Raw genomic sequence first — 19,578 nt, 5'->3', positions numbered from 1 at the left:
GTCAGGGCTTTAGGACCCTGTGGAAGCCCTTCCCACTGTTTACAGGTTGTGTGTCTTGCAAATGGGGAGAAAAGAAAGAGCTCCATCACACCAGCCTTACAGTCTGTGTAGGTATGATGGAGCAGTTGAAATCAATGGGAGTGGGGGAGTTTGGATCTGGTGTGCAGGAGGAAGCAGCAGGAGGAAAGGATTTAAAAACACCCACTGGAGAAAAGGCATGCCCCTGTCTTTCATCATCGATACCACCCCTTGAAAACACACCCACAGAACACCGTACTGAAAACGAGATGGATGAAAATACATGTTGAAGTTTGAGTGCATTACCGTAAGAACCGGACTTTCTGTGCACCAAAATACACCGTTGAGAGAGGGGGGAACCCGCAATCCCAGCTGGACATGGTGCATATCATCGGAGTCCTTCACCCCAAAAGCAGACTATAAAGGTAGGAGACAACTGACTCCTTTGCATTGAATTTGCTGTGAATGTAGACTATAAGGCTGGTCTGATAAACTCATAGACTTACTAGATTTCCTTAGCAAGTCACTCTTTGTCGGCCTCAGCCTGTATCTTATATACAAATAATAAAAATAATAATATCAGTCTACTTTTCAGAATTCTTGAAGGGTTTAATGAGATAATATATGTAAAGTGCTTTGAACACTATTAATACTATTATCCAGTTTAACTTACTTCAAGCTGTTTGTGAATATTATTTATCATGGAGCAGCAAATAGTTATCAGTGTATTATGTCGGATCTGAACTAGGTTAATTGCACTTAGGTTGCCATCTTATACACAAAAATTTGGGTGTAAGTTCCACTGAACACAGTGTGACTTATTTCTGAGGATTTCTGCAAAAGTTTGTGCTGTGAATTCTCATAGAAAATAATGGAACTTTAATCAGTCATGACTAAGTTGCCCCACTAATTTCAATAGATCCTAATTCAAGAACTGGGTCAGGCCTGCTATTTCACTAGCCACATTTATCACTTATCACTTCCCTCTTTCCTTTTCAGTCACAGTGTTCCTTCTTCGACATCTACTTCTCCTGTAACCTTTTAAAAAGGTTTTTAAACTTTGTAAACTGCCCAAAGAGCTTTGGCTATTGGTGTGGCATAGAAATGCAAGAGATGAAATGAAATGAAACAATGGAATCTATTTTTGCTGCAAGTGTAAACATGCTGGTGGTTCATGATTTCCTTGTCTGTCAGTTAGGGTTGAGCAGGCATGGCTCCCTTGGGAGGAACCATAGATATGGAATTGCCTAGAAGAGCCAGACAGACTTACTGGACCACCGGGACACCTTGCCAAATGACTTTTATTGCTGGGGTCTTGTCTCAGTAGAACATTAGTGTTAGGGATAAAAATCATTTTAGGGTTAGAGTTAGGGTTGAGGAGGCATGGCTCTCCAGAGAGGAACCCTGGGCATGGAATTGTCTAGCAGGGTGAGGCAGACTGAGTGGGCCACGACAACTCCTTGCAGAACGACTTTTGTGGCAGGAGTCATGTAACAGTGGAACATTAGGTTTAGGGATAAAACTCATTTTAGGGTTAGGGTTAGGGTTGAGAAGGCATGGTTCCCCAGAGAAGAAGCATGACAACGGAATTGCCTAGCAGGGCAAGACATTCTGAGCGGGACACAACGACAACTTGCAGAACGACAATTGTGGCAAGCGTCATGTTTCAGTGGAACATTAAGTTTACGGATAAAATCATTTTAGGGTTAGGGTTAAGGAGGCCTGGCTCCCTTGTGAGGAACCATGGATATGGAATTGCCGAGAAGGGCCAGACAGACTTACTGGGCCACAAGGACACCCTGCTGAACTACTTTTCTGACAGGAGTCTTGTCTCAGTGGAACATTAGGGTTAGGGATAAAAATCATTTTAGGGTTAGGGTTAGAGTAAGAGTTGAGGAGGCATGGCTCCCCGGAGAGGAACCATGGCCATGGATTTGCCTAGCAGGGCAAGACAAACTGAGCAGGTCATCAGGACAACTTCCATAACGACTTCTGTGGCAGGAGTCATGTATCCGTGGAACATTAGGGTTAGGGTTGACAATCATTTTAGGGTTAAGGTTGAGGAGACATGGCTCCCCAGAGAAGAAGAATGGCAATGGAATTGCCTAGCAGGGCAAGACATACTGAGCGGGACACGATGACAACTTGCAGGACAATTTTTGTGGCTGGAGTCATGTTTCAGTGGAACATTAGGTTTAGGGATAAAAATCATTTTAAGGTTAGCGTTAGGGTTGAAGAGACATGGCTCCCTGGTGAGGAACCACGGATATGGAATTGCCTAGAAGGGCAAAACAGACTTACTGGGCCAGCAGAACACCTTGCAGAATGACTTTAGTAGCAGGCATCATGTAGCAGTAGAACATTAGGTTTAGTGATAAAAATCATTTTAGGTTTAGGGTTAGGGTTGAGGAGACATGGCTCCACGGAGAGGAACCATGGACATGGAATTGTCTCGCAAGGCGAAACATACTAACGACGACACCTTGCAGAACGACTTTTGTGGCAGGAGTCATGTTTCAGTGGAACATTAGGGTTAGGGTTGAAACTCAACCTAAAGGCACAATCCCAAGCATATTTTTTTTACATAAAAGAAACCACTGCTGGCTGGGTAATACTGGAAGTTGTAGGACTTGTTTCTATCTAAACATGCATAGGATCGCACCCTATAGGATTGCACCATAGCTTTTTTGCTGTTTCCTAGCATTTCCTTGCTTACTATGACAATGACATATTACTATGACATTTCCTTGCTTACTCTTTCAGACATGTCTTCCTCAATTGTTCTGAAGAATCCTAGTCTTGATATCCAGGATACAATTCACCAATAGTGACTTTGTTCAGACAACACGCTAAGCCATGGTGGTTAAGCATTTTGCGCTAAACATTATGGCTTCGCATGACGTGTGAATCATGACTTGTGAATCATGACCCATTCCTAACTATGGTAGGAGCTACACTACTTCTTTATAATGGTATTGACGACTGTTGGGGCCCATGATACATATCTTATACCGTTTTCAAACTGTTTTCAAAGTGTTATATCTTGCTTGGTGTAGATCTGGCCTATGGTGGCTACATAACCATGTTTTAAACACACTCACTAACAATTTACTGCAAAATGATTAGTGGCCTAACCATGTCTTAGCATCATTTACTAGTTATTTTAATCCTGCAGTTTTTCTTCTACTGAATGATAAACATACATGCATTTTACAGCCACTGAAAGCCAGACTAATTGTTCTGTTATGTGTTTATTACCTGTTAACTGTTTTATAGTGCAACCTTTGCATGCTTATTCAGCCCAATGAGCTTAAACTATGCTTCTTAATTCTAGATTTTGAGGCAAGCCAACGTTGGCACATATGCAGGCTGTCAGGATGCTGAGGTAACTTGAAATTCAGAATCTCTAATGTCTTCATGGACCCATGGGATAAGACAGACAAGTTCCTCTGTAACGAGAGCTAAATCAATGGTTATGGCTCCTCTGTCAGCAGAGGCCTACTGTGACTGTAAAATCAGGAGAGGTGGGGCAGAGGAGAAATTGAAAAGGGTGAAGGGTTGTGCCTCAGGAGAGTGATTGTAACAATGCTGAATAATACCATGTTTCAGTGCGTCACGGAGGTCACCACAACACACTCAAAATGCAGCCTCTTTCTCTGAAACACATATCAGGCTTAACTGAACACTATGGTATAAACTGAGGCTAGATGAAAAGGGGAGGAGACCTAGGCTTCCAGTATGCTTGGGTACAGGCTTGCACACACAGGCACTCACACGAACATATTTTATTTGAAAAGAATTTTACACTGTTTTTCACTTTCCCAAAAAGATATATCCAGAGCGGCTTCCAAAATAATCACAATAAAATCACATTTAAAACAATAAAATATGGTATTTCTTACATATTTTAGTTCATTGAAACCAAAATCAACCACAAATCCCATCACAGTAAAAACTAAAGAAGAAGCAAGAAAAAGATCCAACTAATTAGAAAAGAATTAAAGCAAGGCAAACTGGGGGTGCTTCCAGAAGGAGGTATTCTAGCGCTATCAGTCAGGAGGCATTGTGCAGTTATGCTGCCTTTTTCTCCTTAACTGATTTTCAGCAGTATGAAAAAAGCTGGAAGCAGTGTTTGGAAATTGGAAGGCTTGTAAAATTTCTGTGAATGAGTCAGGACAATGTTTCATCTGAAAGCATCCTGGAGCCCTTTTTTTTTTGGTATTCAAAACTGCAGAAATGAATGCACATACAGCGAGGTAGGCTACAATCCGAAACTGCATGTGTCCAGTTTGGCCTGCCAGAAATGAAGGTTAGGACAAGAAAAGGCACAGCTGTTGCGTAAATGCCAGCAGTGAAAGTGCCAGGTGGATGCCTGAGGGGACGGAGTTCCAGAGGCATGGCTGTGACACAAGAAGTGGAAAAGGCCTAACTCAAGTTCCAGTTTGGCGTTCTCAGATGCAGGTTTCTATGAAAGCCAAGTATATCCTCTTTAAAGTGAGTGTCAGAACATAACTAGGGATGTACAAGAATTTTGTTTCTGTTTGCAAATCATGCAAACATGTCCCTTTCACAACCCTGTACTCTGTCCAAATTTGAAGTTGTGTTTGAAAGATGCATATCTATATTATGGGTGTGCACTCTATCCAGGGGTCTAACAGAAAATCCAGGGGTCTAACAGACCTCCAACAGAGCTCCGAAATCACAGTGCAGTTTGGGGGACAGCTCTAAAACTGCCGGACACCCATGGTGTGGATAGATTCTTTGGAGCCCTGAAGGGATCCGAAGGTTTTTTAGGTGACATGAGGGCTTCATTTTATGTTGATGGGCATGACAACTAACTGAACCCTCTTCCTTATTAGGAAGGCACTGTCGCTGAGGGGTGAGGGAGGGGTAGTTTTGAGATTGACATCTGTGGCTAACCAATAGCTGCAGTCTCCTCCCTCTCCCCCCTCCAATCACGTTGCTTAGGGAGAGGGATTGCAAATCATATAACCCATTTGTTCTAGTCCTGGTAACTGATCCCTCGTTGAGTGGAACGGAAAGAAGGAGAGAAAGAAAGAGAGAGAGATCTAGCTGTGCTTGCTCTGTGTCTGCTTGATTTCTAGCTGCTGCTAACTCAGAGAGAGAGAGCTCCTGCTTTTCTGTCTGTGTGTCTGTCTGCTTTTATTTGCTTCTTGTACCACTACCCCACGCTCTCCCTTTGTGTTATTGTGTGTGTGTGTGTGTGTTCTTGTATTAACTCTGAGAATTTTTAAAAAAAAAATAAGAAAAAAATCCTTGACCTTTCCAACCCTTCTTTAAATCCCAGTCTGTCTGTCTGTCTTAGATCTTAGCTAGACCTACCTTATAATCCAGGATGGAGGAGGGAAGATCTCGCATTGCGATTAACGCGAGATCCCTCCTCTGTTTACATGTGAGGCGCAACGACCTCAGAAAGAGAGATGCACACTTATGTGCTCACCACCACCACCAAAAAGCATTTTCTTGCTTTCCTTAGTCAGTGGGGGGGTGGCACTTTTGATAAATACGCACAGAAATGCACTTTTCCCATTTGAAAAACGCATCGAAAGCAAAAAAGCGAGCAAGACAGAACAAGTTTCAAAGTGATTTTTCAGTGCTCAAAAATCATAGCCAGTGAAGTTAACCCACATAAACCAAGAGCTAATACCATTATGCTGGAGACGATGCCATTCTTGAGGAACATTGTTTCACATGTGGTGGTATGTGTAAACATTTTTGTTAAAGGTCTTTAAAGAAATATCAGACATGACATAACAACAAATTGCACCAAACTCTTAAGTAGCACTTCTATCCATGTGTGACGATGTAATGACCCCTGTGAGGCATAAAGAATTAGTCTCTCAATTATTGGCAGCACCACATATGGAGGTAGCAAAAGGATGGAAAACTTAAGTCAGGATATAGTCCAAGGGTGGCATAGCAGAATTTGGCAAATGGCACTACCTGAGAAGCTCACTCACGACAGTAGATGGATTAGGGGGCTGGTCAAGTAAAATAGTTTCATAAAAATATAGTTTCCATTTTTGACTGATGTTAACAAAAAAGAAAATGACTTCAGTCATCCAGTCACACAGAGTCATTATGGAGATATATAATGTCTTAAGACTTGATTATATATCTTACATAACTATCTACTGTAACTTTGGCATTACCAAACTGAATGGAGATGTCTAATACAGTATAATAAGCTCTTGTACGCTAAAGAATTGTTAAAAGTTTTGTTGATCTGTTTAATGGAAAAATAATTTTGAAATGTTTTAAAACTGTTGATTCTGATTCTTAAATATAATACCTCTTTATAAAAAAATGTTTGCATATATTAATTTCATTTTTGGCTTCTTTTGCACATCACTGCACATCACTACAGTTTTTGTTAGGGATTTGTTTTACCACTCCCCATTTTACATTCCTACAATACAAATGTGAATGCATTAAATATTAATCGGGCAGGTATTGCCATGATTAAACATGTGTGCACTGCCCTACATTCCCCCACCCCACATATGACGACTGTAGTTTGTCAGTATGAAAGTCATACTTTTTTCACATATTCAAAAGAACTCATCAGTTTTCACTGAAAGTGATGGAAGAAAGTGCTAATGAAAGTAGTAACCTTGCCAGCATGATGAAAGAAAGAAAAAGTTCCTTTTGATGAAATCATTAGTGAAATCTCTACAGTGACCTCTACATCTAATGCTGGGTTTTTTGCGGAAGAGGAGAGTGAGGTGCATTTATGTCCGTTGAATCAGAGGATGGTGTACTACAGTATTAAACATTGATTTCCAGACATTCATTATTGATCTTTCTGGTTAAGGCTGCATTCATCTCTCCCTGCTCCCGGGATGCCCTGTGCGTCATGTGAACTCACAGGGATGATCCCAGGGTGATCCCCAGGATATCACCCCATCTAGCCATGCCCACAAGTTCCTAACAAAAACAAACAATAAACTAGAGTGGCATGCCATGTAATATGGTGTGATCTCCTTCCGTCATTATTTCAGACAGATCAAAAGAGAAACTGCAGATTTCGAAGCTCTCAAAAATGGAATTCATCCCAAACATTTCTCCACTGAACTCCCAATAGGAAGCATTGGGTTAAATCCAACGTCATGTTAGCAGATGTCTGCTCATGCAACAGGACTTTCTCAATCTCTCCTCCTTGCATCCTTCCATGCTGCCTGAAAATCTGCTCTAGAGGGTTTTCCAGCTCTCTGGAGCAGATTTTGCAGAGGTGCAGGGGGCAGGAATTGCCCATTCCTGGTTTCGCTGATATTGGATCCAGCTCATTATAAAACTAAAAAAGAAATGATAAAAGAAAATACAGAAGTTTTTCTTAAAGCCTATTTATGTATGTAGGAAGCATGTGGGGTTTTTCAAATGGCAAAAATAAGTAAAGAAACATTTTTTTCTCAGCTGGTTCCTTTTTGTTGAAACAGAAATGGACTTGTCATGGGCAGCATTATCAAATCTTATAAATGAAAGTCTTATTTCCATCAATCATTCTGCTTATTAAGACCATTAATTAACTTACCACAAGATGCCATTTCATCTGATTCATCACCACAGTCATCCTCCTGATCACACAACCAAGAACTTGGAATACAACGTCCATTCCCACAAGAAAATTGGTCTGCTCGACATGTTCTTGCTTGAAAGACAAATTGACATAAAAATAATAACGGGCGGAGTTCAAAAGAAATTTAATTGAATCCACACATGCTTATTATATATGTATTTCATGCACTACATGATTTATTGGAATTTTACATTCTAACATTTTATATTTTAAAAAATATACATCCATGGATTCATTGAATTTCTAAAGTGGTAATTCAGTTTATTATTTATTTTAGAAAACTATACACAATCACTGTCAAAATGGAAGTGAAAAAATATAACCTAATTTTAGTCCAATTTTGTAATATTTATTTCCTTACAAATCATATTAAAAGCATAAGACTTGTTGAAAATATGTTAAATTCAGGTCATAAGAGAAAAGAAAATAGAAATAATTGCAAAAGAATAACCACAATATACGCCCTGTCTTATGGCAAGGCAGGCTATAGATGTAACAAGCAATTTTATCTCATCCGTTTCATATGAGAAATACATCCTAATACAGTGAAAGCATCATAAATGCATCATAAACACAGTGTATGGGTAGTGGTTTGAATGTTGGACTGGGACTGAGGATATCCGGGTTCAATTTAGCAATGCGCCCCATGTTTGGTCAGTCACTATTTCTCAGCCTAATCTACTTCACACTTGCCCTGAGGTCTTTAGAGGAAGGATAGGTAAAAGATGTTCACTCCCATAGCGTCATCAGACAGGGGGGTGGGAAATTGTGTTTCCTTACCATCACTTCCCTCCGACCCCCGCTTCTGTCCCACCATAGCCAATGTGGTGTAGTGGCTAAGGTGTTGGACTGGGAGTTGGGAGATCTGAGTTCTAGTCCCTACTCAGCCATGGAAACCCACTGGTTGACTTTGGGCCGGTCACAGACTCTCAGCCCAACCTACCTCACAGGGTTGTTGTTGTGAAGATAAAATGAAGAGGAGGATTATGTATGCCACCTTGGGTTCCTTGGAGGAAAAAAGGTGGGATATGAAATAAATAAAATATTTCCTGTTTCTTGACACAGGGAAGAAAGCAGCAGCAGCAACAACCATGTGGCCCATTCAGTGGGTATTTTTATCACGCTGCTTTTCCTACACACAGCAGGAAATGGCACATTTTGCTTCACCCCCCCCCCCCAATAATTGGATTTACTGGAGTCTTATTTTGTTGCAGATAGAAGAGCTTTTTATACTGTATTTCGTAATTGTGCTTTTAACCTGTTGGTTGTTTTATTGTGATTTTAATTTTTGTGAACTGCCCAGAGAGCTTCGGCTATTGGGCGGTATAAAAATGTTAAAAAAAAAAAAAGACCAGAAGGAGGAGATGTGCAGGAGGCAGACGGCAGGATCAAAAGGCCTGCGGAAAAACCATGCATGGCCAGTAAGGAGTGTGTGATAAAATGCTCATCTGATGACACTCACAGTCTTTTCCATCTAAATAATTATCAGCTATCACCAACGGGAGGAGCATTCATATGAAATACTGCCCATGTGAAACATAACATGATAAAACATGCCTTGGTAAAAATCATGATGGTTCCTTGCCAAATGTCTATGTGGGAATAATTCATTTTAAAAATCCACACTACCTTTTTATATATTTCAAGAGATACTACATTAAAAGTAATTTTATAAATACTTTTGAATTGTAAATATTAATACATAAGTATGCATTATGCAAGTTGGAAAAAATACATGATGACTGTCAACATATTATGCTAAATTTCAAGTCCAAAGGATACCTTAAGAGGGATACCTTTCTGCTATCTATGAATGTACTCCACTAATAGAATCACAAGCCATGTGGATAGCCGGAGTGCCAAATTACTTTGGAAAACTGAGCCAGGTATGACAATTAAGTAAAACAAGATCTGTATTCCAAATGTACAGGCAACAAAGTCTCAATTCACTTAAAACTGCATTAGTGAGATAATCTGTAACAGTTTGGTTCAGTACACTTTACAGTGTAGACCAATATTTACTCAGTGTAGGTTTAAGACAAAACATAAGTCACCCTAAGGAAAAGTAAAAAAAAACTTTGGTCCGTTTTACCTGCACAAGTTTCATTTGATTCATCTTCACTGTTGCCACAATCATTTGCTCCATCACAAAGCCACCTCTTGGGGATACAACGGTTATTATGGCACTTAAATTGATTGTCAGGACAGCTGTGATTAACTGAGAGAAATAAATAGTGCATTTTATTCTAAGTGTCTTTCTAAAGACACTTGCTAAAATAATAAAAATATGGTTTATATGCTTAATTTTGTGTTGAACTGTGGCCACATAAACTTCCTTCCAAGAATGTATAGCTGCTGCTTTGCCTTCCGCCAAATTTAGGGTGCTTCCAGATGAATTTTTTTATGGCTCCATTACCCTGCCTCATTCATGGAATTTTATGTGGGGTCCAGACAATGTTGTTTCCCGCTTGTAACCCCTTCCATGTTTTCCCCCCACCCTTCCCCCCCACCCCTTACTGCAGGATAATCCATTAAGAAAGAGGGAATAGCTGCACATTACAATACCCTCTGATAGTTAGTGCTTGGAGCCTTCTATCTGGAAGTATCCCTTGTCTTTCTGATTTACAGGGGAACAAATTATGCACTCAGAAAAATAACCATTTGGCAAAATAGTATTCTACACGCTAAAATGCTAATGTCAAAGCATACCATTGAAGTTCTCTAGTCAGGTTTTTTTTTAAAAAAATCATTACTGTCAAGTTAATGAACATGAAATGTTGTTTACAATGCTCATTCAATACAGTCTTCCATGTTTAATACAGAATTTTATAATGCCATAACTTATTACTACATGTCTTCACAATAATTATCTATGCATACATATAAAATGAACATAGTTGGGGTGATGCATATCAACCAATAAAACACTTTACAAGGGATTTTATGACTCAGATCAACAAGAGGAAAGAAAGTTGAGGGATGCCAGACCAACGTATTAAAGCAAAATATTTTATAGTAAAAGGATTAACCTTCAGGACCTAGACACAGTGGGTAACCTATGCACCCTAGCAAGGATCAGAACTATCTGCCAGCTGCTTGTTTTATTAAATGCCCCCTGTGCTTCACCCCCTTCCTTCAGCTGCCTGGGTGGGGCAAATTTCAGAAAACAAGTGTGTATATGGGGAGCAAGAAGTTTAAACCTCCACTACCTGTGTGTAAGGCCTTTGCTAGACCAGCCTATATCCCGGGGTGATACCTGGGATCATCCTGTGCATCCAGATGATGCACAGGGGTTCCCAGGCTCAGGCAGGGATCAACCACCCTGGCCCCAGGATATAGGCCTACCCTTTGCCTCCGCTTTTTCCTGCAGTCTCGGGCTAAGCCTGAGACTGCGAGCATGTGGCCCGTTTCCGTGGCTTTTCCCGATTCCATGCGATTATTCGCGTGGAGCTGGGAGCTGCGCCCATTGGGGCTAGGGTGGAGGGAGTGGGGAAATCAAGCTTTTTTAAAAACAACAACACTTACCTTGCCGCTCATTCTCTTGTGCGCAGCCGGCCCTTTAAAAGTTTTTTTAAAAATGGCAGGTGCAATGGCTCTCTTCTTGAGCTCGTCATGCCTCGCGTGTAAACAAGGGCGAGATCTCACATTATTCATAACTTGAGGTCTCCCCTCCTCTCCCCCGGATTTCCACTTAGGTCTAGCAAAGGCCTAAGAGTCCCAATACAGATCAGGGGCCCACACACTTACTTTAGAGCAAGCAAGAAAAAAAGGGTACTTAATGTATTGTACTTAATGTATTGTGTAGTTTGATTCTAACAGAGCAATCTTAAGTGAGCTGAAGGTGAGGAAATAAGGTAGTAGACAATCTGAGACTTCTAAAGCCCTGCTGGTTGCACTGGCCAGGGTACAAGGTACATGCAGTTTTTCTCTAGTAATTTCACCATCAGTTCTTCCTTATTATTATTTTTATTCTATTTTTTTTTACTTCCCTCATTGGTTTCAAGGAACAGAGGGATTAACTATGCCAGCTCCAGACAAATATAGTTGAAAGAACTGATCCTGGAGGCTTTCAGTAGGATGAAGGGACTCTTCATTTGACAGATCTGCTTCTGTTTTGCCCCTGGAAGACCCTTTTTCAGAGCTGGCTATTGGTTTTTCCAGCAGTGGCTGGAGTTTTCCATGGACATACTATAGTATTCCACAGTGGATCTGCCCCTGATCCCAGAGGGCTATTCTGCTCCATCATAAACCCCTCCACCCACTCGATCTGTGACTTGTTCTGTAAATCCTTAACTCAATTTTCATGCTTTTATTCTATAACTTTAATATTCTATTGAAATTGTTTTGGTGTGTATACTAAGAAAAAGAACACTTTAAGCAATAAAATATATGAATCACTTTTGCTGTCGTTGACTGACTTGAGTCAAAGGCAGCAAAAGTAATTCATATATTTTATTGTTATGCTAACAACATTACTAAATCTAAGAAAAAAGAACACTTTAAGCAATAACAAATATGAATTATTTTTGCTGCCTTTGACTCAAGTTATTGCTTAAAGTGTTCACTCCATGCATCAAAGCTGAAGGGAGGGGGGATGGAGTAGAAAAGATAGTATAAAGACACCCCTGTGAAAAAGAACAGGGCTGCTGTCAGCTGAGCCTGGTCTGGGTGACGTATGATTTGTAGTTTTAGTCTTTAGCTTGCTGTTCTGGGTTCTCGTATGCTATGCATGTTTTATTAAGTTTTATCTGCTGAATCCCATGTAATCCTACCCTTATCCTGAATAAATGGTCTTAAACCTCATTCTGTGTGAGCCTGGAGTGTCTGACCTGGGGATCCATGCTAAATCCAGTCAAAAGCCAGCAGGTTGCTGGGCGCTCTTCCTTTACAGCAGCCACCTTATTTATTTTTTTACTGAAGATGAGCACATGAGCACTCCAATGAAAAGGTCAGGTGTGTTGTTGTTTTTTTAAAAATCCTCCACTCCCACTCCACCCACCCTACCCCTGATGGGCACGGAGTGCCTGAAGAGCTCCATGCCCAGTTCCCGGCTCCTCGTATTTACTCGCGAGGAGGTGGGACAAAACCAGGGCAGCCAGCCACACCTCCCGTGGTCTCAGGATGATCCCAAGACTGTGGAAAAAATTGAGCGAAAAGCCATCCCGGTTATCCTGGGGAAATGGAGGTATCCTCCCTCCCTGCCCCTGGGGTCCCCAGTGCATCATGTGGATGCACAGGGATGATCCCGGGGTGATCCCTGGGATAAGGCATGGTCTAGACATGCCCACACTGAGTCAAGACACTGCGACTTTGTAAAATCATATTAAGGGCAGCTTTGGCCATTCTATTTCCACACCTAGAATTTGCTGTTTCTGTTACATGTGGAACTCTACACCAAAATTGCACAAGATGTTTAAAGCAAATATTTGCCCTTACAGTAGAGCAGGGCCACAGCTTTTAGAATAAATAGAATACAAGTGCATTGTAAATGCAGCATTTATTCAAATGGTGAGAATTATGAGAGAAGTGATTAATAAGTATCATTTGCAAAAGCAAATTACAAAATATATATATATGTGGAAAACCACAACATTCTGTGGCCAATCAATAGTTCCTAGAAAATTTCTCCCCTGCCCCATTGCCAGGAGCCAGTGTATGCCTACAGTAAGCCTATGTGACTACAGCAAGGAACATCAAGAAGCCATCCTCATACTTTTCTAGTACCAATAAGGGTTGCTCCTATGAACAGAATTAAAAATATTTTGGAAGCATTTCAAGATTCACATATAAGCAGGGATGCTGCACATTGCTGACACTTGGTGTCATCTTTAAGCACACACACATTTCTCGTTCTTACAATGGTTAAATAGCAGAGTTGTAGCAAACATGAAAAACACAGGTTTGCTTGTACTGCAGTTCCCATATGTCTCTTTTTACAATATACCGAGGCAGCAAAAACTGTACAACATCTTGTTCCAAACTGAAGCCTGGTTTCTTGGACACCCTTCAGGACACCATTGCCAAGAAGCAATGAAGTGTTTAGCAACCTTCTGCACAGTAATTCTGTCTTCAGGGCATTTAAATTGATTTTCCTTATTTCCAAACAGAGTTTGCCTCCTGGCCCAGAAACCAAGCAAGGGCAAAGGGCATTAGCATCGGCAACTGCTTTGGAGTGTGAGGATCATTAGCATGATCGGTGTTATGAAGCAGTATACGCTCAGTATGTTATAGACCTAATGCACACCTATTTCCCGCAAATGTAGGTCAAGGAAAACCACAGATGATTTATATAAATAATTAGACAACTGCAGCTTCATTTTCATGCCCCTTGGACACTTACAGTTTTGCATGTATTAAGACTCCCATGACAACTACTTAAAAAAAATTAGACAACGATACCTACAGCAAATCTCTGAATGTTCATCAGAGCCATCCAGGCAGTCATCATCACCATCACAACGCCAGCGGTCTTGGATACAGCGTTTGTTCTTACACTGAAACTCTCCTGGTTTGCATAACTTGGGTAATAATTCTCCAGAATTAACTGAGGAGACAAACATATAAAGAAAATGGAGTATCATCTGCTTACATGAAAGCCTACATTTTTCTTTGTAGTGTAGCTTTTAATAACCTCCAGCTCTTGCTAAGTATTCCCATATTTATAGTAACTCTATCAGGAATTTCCTGTAGGATCCTACATGAATATATTACTAATTTACATAGCAGTTGTCACCCCAATCTTATTTAAAGGTCTCGATAATGTTCCTGCATAAGTACAGCAGAATCCCCTGGTTTCCCAAAGGGCTAAAAAAATAGGAATGGGGGAGATATTAGTAAATTTCATATTTTGGAACTCATACACCTATCAAAACTCAGTTGTCTTCACAATGGAGTGCTCCAATAAAAAATGAGTACGAAAATGCATATATTAGGGAAAGCAAACACAAAAACGCATATATTTATTTTTATAAATATGAAATATATAAAATGCACATTAGATATGCATTTTACATAAAATGCATATTCATCCTAAAATTTCAAAGCAAGACCAAAACTGTTTGTTTCAGGGCTGTAAGTATGCTGCACTAAAAAAACCACCCAAAAACTGCTACATGAGCCAAATCTGAATTTTACAGTATGTGAAAATTCTGAAGAGCAAGCATTGTTGGTATATTCTTCCAACGTTCATAGAGAGGCATAAGGACTTGAGTTACACAGGGTATGGAAGAATCTGCTCCCTTTAGTTTATTAGATTTCACTCGCCACTACCTGTTATCCTAAAGTTGCCATTAAAGTATCTAGATTCCAAATAATAATGGTAGAGATACCTCTGTCAACCAAGCCTCTGAAGAAATTTCAAGGGCTCTTTATGACTATTGATAAGGTTTACTAGGGGTAGTATCTGGATTTACAAGACAAAAACAATTTTGAAAAAAATATACCACACTCTGTTCAAAACGAAGGAGAACCCTGTGACTAAAGTAAAATAATTCAGGAACAAGAAATACTACAGTATCCCTGGTATACACAGACTGCCCCATCCCATATACAAGAGTATAGCAATCCAAACATTTTTGCTTCAATGCAATGCTTGGTGTCACTTGGGTGGGGTGTCATTCTGGAATTATTTACTTTTGCTACAGGGTTCTCCTTGTATTTGGATAAGCTCACTACAAAGTAATAAGACCAAATATTTTACTAAGTGAATATGTCATAATACAACACTATATTACTGCTTATACCCTCAAAACAGCATCTTGTTCAGTTCAATTTTAGATAAGTGTTTATTTGATAGATCGCCATGCCCTTCAACACATAAGTGTTTTCAAGGCAGATCACATAATTTAAAAAGATAAAAATGATATCATCATCCTAACTATGTCATACAACAGTTAAAACATAGCAGTAAAAAAGCAGCTTTGGTGAAACACACATACAGCAGATAGGACAATCTATGGCACCCTATGCACTGAAACTTCACCAAAGTACATAGGGTTTCACAGCTGTAAAATCCCTCTCCTTAGTTGCCACCTATTTCATCAAGAAGAGAAGGTAACCTCAGTGCCTGTGCAAACTAGTGTTCGGAAAGGCAGGTACCTAAGACCTAAACAATATAGGCTTTCCAACCTTCTATATAAATAAAAATGTAAATGTTCATTCGAAACAGACGTTATATCTCTGAAAGTTCTTCACCGATTGCTTTGAAATTTTGACACAACGTTGCATTCGAATACGCAAGCGTTGTTATGTAACTATGTTCTATATGGGGACAAAAGTTTGTCTTAAAATCGAAGAAATAGGCCTCCTCAAAACCAGTCCTGCTGATCATTGTGACATCGCCAACCAGTAGGCCAATCCACTGCCTCTGCCTTCTCTCCTATTTGCATGTTCTCTCCTATTTGCTCTTATAGGTCATTGTGACATCGCCAACCAGTAGGCCAATCCACTGCCTCTGCCTCCTCTCCTATTTGCATGTTCTCTCACAATTGGCTGAGTGAATATAGATGTCACACCTGTGACAGTTACACGTTCTGAAGAAAGGTAACTGCCAGGAGTTTCCACTAACCTCCTCACCGTAAAAACATCCTTTTTTAAAAACCAAACAGTAGGCCAATCCACTGCCTCTGCCTCCTCTCCTATTTGCATGTTCTCTCACAATTGGCTGAGTGAATATAGATGTCACACCTGTGACAGTTACATGTTCTGAAGAAAGGTAACTGCCAGGAGTTTCCACTAACCTCCTCACCGTAAAAACATCCTTTTTTTAAAACCAAACAGTAGGCCAATCCACTGCCTCTGCCTCCTCTCCTATTTGCATGTTCTCTCACAATTGGCTGAGTGAATATAGATGTCACACCTGTGACAGTTACACGTTCTGAAGAAAGGTAACTGCCAGGAGTAATGGAACAACTAAAAATATTGTATATCCACAAGCATTGTAAAATTAAACATATTAGAAACATCCGCTTTGTCTTTTCTTTCTTTTCAATTTAACCAGACTGAGCCACAGGAATGCGTGGCAGGGTACAGCTAGTAGTCTATATAATCTTAACCCTATCTTTCTAGCACTAAGGAGATCAAGATAGTGAATACTGTGCTTAGTACAACATTCTGTGTTTTTATGTGGCTGTCATGGCATACATAGATATTTATTAGACATTTAAAGTTCATCTTTATCTTTCCTGCAACATTAATGCAAACACTCTACAGGAAGATCATACCCATGCAGGCTGTACTGTTTTCTTCCAAATGCTGATTATCAGCACAAGCACACACTCTGCCTCCAGGTACAGCTAAGCAGAGAGTGCTGCAGCCTCCATTATTAACCCGACAGGCGTTGTCACCTGCAATTAAAAAAAAGGCAACCTTATGAACAAATAGCACAAACAACATGCTATAAGAGGAACATGAAGAGTATAAAGAGAACATGAAGAAAATTGCCTTTATCTAACAGACACACTGTTCTGATCAGTGCAGTTTTCTACAGGTACAACAACTAGAACATGATTAAATTTGGTCAGTCTTATCTCTTACTTTTTCAAGTACATGTAAAACACTATAGTTAGAACTAATAAAATTTAGTTATTTATTTCGTTTTTATTTCATCTTTCTCCATCTTGGTCAGGGTGGCATGGATGTTTTGTATAATTAAGTGTACTGAGTTATTTCAAAACTAGCAAAATCCTTGTCATCTAGAAGGATGGGGTTTGTATACTGCAATGATGCTTGTGGTATCCCATCAATGACTGTTAGGCAGGACTGTAAGGGCTGCTCTTGTCCTCATGTACGCAGTACACTTTCCCCAGGTAAAGTGACTTACATTCCCCATAGGGATTGATGACAAACATACAATCACAGGGGAAATTAATAGATGTATCTCTGTGGATTGGATACAACTGTTCCTCTACCTGCAATCCAGGTCCAATTTCTTAGTGACACTGGAGTATAGGTACAAAGCACCTACCATATTTCTTCGATTCTAAGATGCACTTTTTTCTCCATATAAACATCTCTAAATACAGGGTGCGTCTTAGAATCGTGGGTGTGTTTATTATTTCTTAGAATCAAAGCTTTTTTCTGTTGGTGGTACTGAAATTAGTGTGTGTCTTAGAATCGAAGAAATACGGTAATAATGGACATCTTAGATCAGAGAAGAAATTATTATTGGCTAGTGTTGCCACTCATTTTTTTCTAAAGCAATTTTCAAGGTGAAAGTTGTTGTTACATTTCCATACCATCCCATAGCCAAAGCTCTCTGGGCAGTTTACAAAGGTTGAGGTTCCTACTCTTGCAGAACATGAGAGGAATTTCGAAGGAAGCTGAGAAGGTTTTGACATGCCAAGCAAAATTTCTCCGAAGAGCTGTCCACATGCTTACGTTATCACTGAAATAGGTCATCACTGAATTCCATCGAAAGCTTGCCTTTAGAGAACCCAGGGTGAGGCCTGCCCCATGATTTCACTGAGCTGGGCTGGGCAAGCATTTGCCAAACACTCAAGAAGCTGTGTGAGCCTCCTGAGCCCTTGACAAAGCACACATTCCTGAGCATCTAGCAAGTGTGCAATTCCCCTGGCCACACAATTAGCATGTCTGGGGGAATTGCACACTTTTGGGGGGGGTGGGGGGTGGAAAGTGTGCTTTACCTTTCCTCCCATGCCAATCAGGGCCTTAAAGGCCCTCTTAATGCAAGGTTAAGGCCTCAATTGGTGTGAGGGGAGTAACATGATTACCCCAAGGCTTGGGGAAATTTTCCCCTCCATTATGATCGTGGCCACTATTAGAGGTGAGGGGAAAATACACAATTTCCTCAGCCTTGGGGAATTCACATCTCTCGCTCCCCGCACTAGTGGGAGACTTAAAGACCCTGGCTGGAGAAATTGCATATTTTCCCCTCCGCTCTGGCATTAGAATGGAGGAGAAAATATGCAATTTCTCCCACTGCTTTAATGGCAGCCACCATTAATGCAGCGGGGAGAAAGGGACAAAGGGCATGAGAGCAGTCCGGCACTGGCCTGTCCTAGTGCAGGGTGGGTCCACCTGGTCCCATGAGGGCCAGACACAAAGTCATTATGGGAAAATGAATATGACAGAAGCTACTGCAGCTGCTTTCCCAGGCACTTCTGTTCACAGCTTCAGGCTGAGCACCATTCCTTAACAGATGTTAATATAAGAACATAAAAGGAGACATGCTGGATCAGACCAAGGGTCCATCCAGTCCAGCACTTTGTTATCATAGTAGCTAACCAACTCTTGACTGGAAACTGTTAAGGACAGGGGTGTAAACTTGCGCCTATAAGCTGTTGCTATGTGGTTGTGAAATCCATTCTCTATGTATGCTCTATTGTGTTTTCAAATCTGCTGTGCCAGGCTCGGGTGGGGAGGGCGAGAGCTGGTGGCTGCCGGCCAAGGTCATTCCTTCCTTGAGCCAGTCTGTCTCCCACTAGCACCTGGAGATTATCAGAGTGGTGAAGAAGCTATCTGGATTCAGTTGTGGGAAAAGGAGGTGGGCCTGGCCCCTGTGGGAAGGGGTAGGCAAAAGCCCAGGAAGGGCACTGGTTGGTTAGCAAAGGTCATGGGGCAGGGGGTCCAATGAAGAGATCAAAAGCCCCATGAAGAAGACCCTCCATCTTCCTTGGTGGTGCGTGTGTATGTCAAATGGGAAGATCAGGTCCGAGGCAACCAGGATGGGGTTGCTCAGAGTTAGAAAGGTTTTTTATGTTTTAACGTGTGTGGGTATTCTGGAGAAGGCCAGCCGTTAGTTCAGCTGGGTGTGGGGACGTATGATTGTTTATCGGGGTAATGGCTAATTGCTAGAGCTTTTCCTCACCTTCTTTCCTCGCACCCTTTTCCTCATCTCCCTTCTCCTTTTCCCTTTTTAAGAGGCTTTTACCGACCAAGGCCTTACGTGTTAGTTTTAGTGATTGCAATAAATTTGCTTTGGTCCCTAAATGTGTGTCTGTGTG

The 19,578-nt window shown here is 40.8% G+C and overlaps 1 protein-coding gene across 1 annotated transcript in view; it reads right to left on the bottom strand.

Moving 5' to 3' along the window:
• Positions 1 to 19,578, bottom strand: part of LRP1B (LDL receptor related protein 1B) — a 976,641-nt gene that overhangs the window by 265,231 nt on the left and 691,832 nt on the right. The window contains exons 15-18 of the mRNA XM_063116589.1: positions 16,837 to 16,959; positions 14,019 to 14,159; positions 9,708 to 9,833; positions 7,571 to 7,687 (exon numbers count right to left, since the gene is read on the bottom strand). Of these exons, the coding sequence (XP_062972659.1) occupies positions 7,571 to 7,687; positions 9,708 to 9,833; positions 14,019 to 14,159; positions 16,837 to 16,959 (507 nt within the window). The remainder of the gene's footprint in view (positions 1 to 7,570; positions 7,688 to 9,707; positions 9,834 to 14,018; positions 14,160 to 16,836; positions 16,960 to 19,578) is intronic.

Source organism: Elgaria multicarinata, chromosome 2 (assembly GCF_023053635.1).
Source record: "Elgaria multicarinata webbii isolate HBS135686 ecotype San Diego chromosome 2, rElgMul1.1.pri, whole genome shotgun sequence".
Taxonomy (NCBI): domain Eukaryota; kingdom Metazoa; phylum Chordata; class Lepidosauria; order Squamata; family Anguidae; genus Elgaria; species Elgaria multicarinata.
This window is presented reverse-complemented; position numbering and strand designations above follow the sequence as displayed.